General features: G+C 36.6%; 1 protein-coding gene across 1 annotated transcript in view; it reads left to right on the top strand.

Annotated features, from left to right (window-relative positions):
• ADAMTS20 (ADAM metallopeptidase with thrombospondin type 1 motif 20) overlaps window positions 1-2,277 on the top strand; it is a 154,473-nt gene that overhangs the window by 37,842 nt on the left and 114,354 nt on the right. The window contains exon 5 of the mRNA XM_012807470.1: window positions 1,912-1,995. Within this exon, the coding sequence (XP_012662924.1) occupies window positions 1,912-1,995 (84 nt within the window). The remainder of the gene's footprint in view (window positions 1-1,911; window positions 1,996-2,277) is intronic.

Raw genomic sequence — 2,277 nt, 5'->3', positions numbered from 1 at the left:
GATTCTGGTTATTAGCCCTATATTGAATGTATAGCTTGTGAATGTTCTCTCCCATTCTGTATGTTGTCTGTTTGCTTTAATATGTGTTTTACCTCATAATTTGGTATAGAAAAGCATCTACTTTTAAACTCATAGGATCAAAGGGTAACTCCGAAGTCACAAATATGGGTGTACTTTGTTTTTGTGGTGGATATATTTTTAAAAGCTGCATGTGAAATGAATTATTTATAAATTCAAGTGTAAATTTCACAGCTTCCATTATAAAGTGAGCAATACTACAGTGCTAACAGACCTGCTTGATATTGCCAACCGTCTGACTCTCCCAGTCTTAGCTTACTGTCAGTCCTACTGGGGCTACATCCATTCTTGCCGAAACATGTTACCACCAGAGCCAAATGCACCACTGCAGGTAAACAAGATAATACTGTAAGTATTTGTGGCTGCAGAAGTAAGACAGTAGTGAAGATACTGTAATGTGTATTTTTGCTCATACTGACCTTGCAGTGTTAGCTGTTCCGGAGATGCTTTTGGCTCTGGTTCTGGTAATAGCCTGTTTGGCGCAAGAAGCATTGGCAGCAGATATGCTGTACATTGGGCAGGAGCAGCTTTGGATGATACGGGGAGGGCTCCAGTGCGGATACTTCTGGCAAACTGTAATCTTCCCAAGGTCAGGAACTGTATCCTCTCTTCTACATCTGTGTCTGTAGGCAAAGAATAGAGGCTAAAAATTTATTTATTATATACAATTTGGAATGCTTACATTAAACTGGTTGACATAGCCTTCACTTCACTTACTTAATTGTTGTGTTAAATCAGCACATTGTATCCCATAATTGCATTAATGTACACAGTTATGGTTTAAGAAAAAAAATAGTTGCATTGCACACACATGCACACACATACACACACAAAATAAAAGTTTATTTATTAAATGAATGAAGGAAGTATCACCAACAATGCAATTGCTGTCTTGGCTTGGACAGTGGCCAACCAGATGGTTATCTAGATTTCAGAAGCAGTTTTCACTGCACAGGTGGCCCAGGTCCAGAAAGGATTATGTAGGGCAAAGCAGAGGCATTTGCTGTGGACCACACTCGTACTATAGTAGCAAACTCTGTGATGGCTACAAGAAGAGGTTGTGAATTAGTGAATAGCAAACACCTTAATCATGAATCATGAACTGAGTACTGGCGAAACCCACCTGGAGTTCCTCATGGACTTGCAATCTCTAGTCTTGGAAGACAGAGGTTGTGACTCATGACCTCTTCTATGCCTGTGTGTATGATTCTAGATGAATCTGTCTGCCTGGATTCCGATAATGCTAAACATTCAACACAATAACCGTGGTCAGAATTAGAAATATACAACTATGGCAGAAGAGATGAAGTGAAACTACTGGGATGGAATAAATAAAACTTACATTTTTTTTTTTGGATTACTGTGGTTACATAAATTGTGGATCATGAAGTGAATTTCTTGCTGAATCATTCAGAACAATCATTTCTGAATTCTAATATATGTTCAGATCACTTGGCGATCTATTCAAAATGCAGATTCTGACTCACTAATATAGGGAAGTGGATTCTGTATTCCTCATCAGCTCTAGATTATGAGGCTACTGGACCAATCTTAGTAGCAAGGTTTACAATAACTGTACTGGTTTTCAAAGTTCACTTCACATTGAAATCATTCAAATACTAGGGAGTTTTAAAAGATACTGTTGCCTGGGTCTCCACTCTGGAAACTCTGGTTTAATTGGCAAGAGATGTTGCCCGAATGTGAGGATTTGTAAAAGCTGAGAGATTCTAATGTGCAGCTAACTTGGAGAATTGAGGTGCCAGGAGTGGTTTTATTTACTTTTGAGAAGAAATATTCATTTTTGGTATCTAATTCTGTATTTTTTACTTGCAGGTTGCAGCAATCTATAAGGACTCAAGTATTGGGAATCTTATAAACATAGTAATTGTAAAATTAATTGTAATTCACAATGAACAGGTAAGAAACAGGTCTAAAGTTGGTTTTACCAGTGATAGTCTTTTAGTGAAAATATATGTGTATATATATCATGAAACTCTTATTAATAAGAAATGAGATACATGAACAATCTACTTTAAAAAATGTGATTTGAGAAGGAGTGAAGATTGCTCTTTTCTCTTGTGATGGAAAGAAAACAGAATTTTAACAGGGTTTAACTGAGGCAAGGAAGTGACACAAATGAATAAACAATTTAAAAATCTAAGGTTAAAAAACATCCAAGTTTGTTAATTTTCAATATTG

The sequence above is a fragment of the Otolemur garnettii genome, unplaced genomic scaffold (genome assembly GCF_000181295.1).
Source record: "Otolemur garnettii isolate 467f Iridium unplaced genomic scaffold, OtoGar3 scaffold00070, whole genome shotgun sequence".
NCBI classification, from domain to species: Eukaryota; Metazoa; Chordata; class Mammalia; order Primates; family Galagidae; genus Otolemur; species Otolemur garnettii.
Note: the sequence above shows the minus strand (reverse complement) of the source record. Positions and strands in the feature narration are given on the sequence as shown.